Source organism: Eschscholzia californica, unplaced genomic scaffold (genome assembly GCF_041429995.1).
Source record: "Eschscholzia californica isolate CP2 unplaced genomic scaffold, dmEscCali1.0.p SCAF_2, whole genome shotgun sequence".
NCBI lineage: Eukaryota > Viridiplantae > Streptophyta > Magnoliopsida > Ranunculales > Papaveraceae > Eschscholzia > Eschscholzia californica.
Genome location: NW_028238309.1, coordinates 24,842,674 through 24,845,161, shown reverse-complemented (window position 1 = coordinate 24,845,161; position 2,488 = coordinate 24,842,674). Strand labels below are relative to the sequence as shown.

Sequence of the window (2,488 nt, the reverse complement as noted above, 5' to 3'; positions counted from 1 at the left end):
GTTGTCTGACTAGATTAGAATAACAAATTGAATCGTTCTGTTTTAATGTTTATAAGTTGAAATATGTACTTTTCTTAAGAACGTCATAATATACTAAATACTTTATTTCTCAAAAATTCAATTTCAGAGAGATGTTTAAAAAGAAAAAGGAAAAATTACTAATATCTAATAAAAGTTATGCCTATAGGAGATTAATATCCTTCTGGAGCCTTCTCAGCAACTATTGCTTCCTTGACTCTTCGACAGGTTCATCTCCTTTCAGTTAAATACTCAGCTCCCATTTGCTCTTGTCATTCATAATGAAATGAGTATTAGGTATCCAATACCTTTAAGGGAATTGTATTTAATTGAATCAACTTTTAACATTTTTACCTTTAGCGGAGACTATTGTTCCATTTTTTTTTTTGTCTGCAAGGAATTTGGGACAGTTTCTCTTCCAATGGCCTATGCCATCACAATAGAAACACTTGGAGTCAGAAGAGGATTTCTTGGTTTTGGCAACTTGTTTGCCTTTAGCGTTTCCAAATTTTCTCTTGTTCTTCTGGTTTCCGTCCCTTTTGAATCCTTTGTCCTTCTAAACCATTAGAACTTCTTTCTTAGGTTCAACTATTGCGATATTCTCTTCGGCTGTCTGGAGCACTGCGTGTAGTTCCTCCAAAGATTTATCCCATCCATTCATATTGTAGTGCATTTTAAACTGATTGAATCCATTATGAAGGGAATGCAGGATGATATCAGTGGCGAAATCCCGGCCATGATCGACTCCAAGTCGTGCTAGTTTCTCAAAAAGACTGATCATTTTGAAAACATGTGGCCCTATAGGCCCACCCTTTTCAAGGAGGCAATCTAGTATTGCCTTTGACGTCTCGTACTTCTCCATTCTAGACTTCTTTTGGAATAATTCCCTAAGTTGTCCTATCATGGTGTAAGCATCCATGTGTATGAACTTATCCTGAAGATTGGGTTCCATGGTTACTAACATTAAGCACTTTACGGGCTCCGATTTCCTCCGAAGTCTCTTTACTTGCTCCTTCTCCTCATAGTCGATTCTTCAGTGCTTATCGGAATAGGAGTTTCCAAGACAGCTGCATTATATTTGGATCTAAGGACAAGTCCTAGATTCCGTTTCCATACCTTAAAGTTGTCTCCGTTCTGCTTTTCTTTCTCGATGAGCCAACGGATGTTGAGTGTTTCTTTGTTTGTCATAATTAAACTACATGTAAAGAATGCAAAGTGACTTAAACTTGTTATCCTATCAAAATTTCCAATTTTGCCACATTATTCAAAATTCTTTATCCCTTGCTTGAATAATACGATTCCAAAATCCCAATTCTTCGAAGTTAAGCGTACTAGGGCACTGCCCTTAACTCCGTCGTCCTGGGTGAGTAACATCTTTACTAATCATACTCCTATGACTCTAGCTTGATTAGTTTCACACTTGAGTGTCAAACTTAATCTTTTGCCTCGAAATCCAAAACCCTTTTGTTGACTCATTGAGTAAAACTAGTTTAGACTCGTAGACCTCTTCATAGATCTACCCGTATTGTCCCGAGGTCAAAGTTGGCACTCTGCGGAGGCAGACCCACCATCGATGAACAAGGGATCAACAAGTGTCTTATTTCTAGGTAGGCTTATACTCAAAATTCTTTGTAGAGATTATTACGTATTTTTTAGGTTTGTGTTACTGTGAACTCTATCGTAACCATTCACGATTTTTTATACGTAAGTTTTTATGTGAATTCTCGTAAGATTTTCTGTAAAATCTTAGTAGAGCCTTCCTAAAAGATCTCATCTTTTAGTTGATTTTTGTTCGCCTAACGGTTTTTTGGGTTTTCATCCTTGAACCACCATTGATTACTCCCACTCGAATCATAATCTCATCATTCGATTCATCAATGGCTTTTCTAGAACCTATACTCTAAGTATTATTCGGGCACATACTCATTTGTGCTTAGAAACAAGAATCGTTTACTTAACTAAAGGCAACACTATACTACGCATTCACATATACATACAAAATATATGACAATCATGAATAAAGTATGTGACCTAGATTCGTTTTTAGGTTTTGCTATGTTCCGTATAGCTAATCGTGGGATATTGTGACATATCTATGTCTAATTAGCTTCTAAGTCAATTTTCGTAAAATTCGGGCTTATGGCCCACTTAGTTTCTTTCTTTGTGATGTCTAAAATCAAACTCGAAAAAACTCCGTTTTGGGCTCTCGGATAGCCCGGGTCATGTCGGAAAAAGTGTGTTTTGGGATCGGAAGAAAAGGCAAGAAAAACTCCCTCTCGAGTCAAGGCCCAATGGGTCCAAGTCAAGCTCGAAAAGACTCAAGTCAAACTTAGTCAAAAAATCCTTTGACTAGTCTCGGTCAAGCTAGTCAAAAGTCTGGACTTATAGGGATTGGTCCTAGACCAAGTCGGTTGACTCGGGCTAGTCGCGTCCTAGACGCGGTCTAACTCGGCATGGCCCTAGGCCATGC

At 37.9% G+C, this 2,488-nt stretch overlaps 1 protein-coding gene across 1 annotated transcript; it reads right to left on the bottom strand.

The window, feature by feature from the left end:
* Positions 1 to 574: 574 nt before the first annotated feature.
* Positions 575 to 970, bottom strand: LOC147557092 (uncharacterized). Its single transcript, XM_086658750.1, has one exon. The coding sequence runs from the start codon at positions 968 to 970 to the stop codon at positions 575 to 577; it is 396 nt and encodes a 131-aa protein (XP_086514876.1).
* Between the last annotated feature and the right edge of the window lie 1,518 nt (positions 971 to 2,488).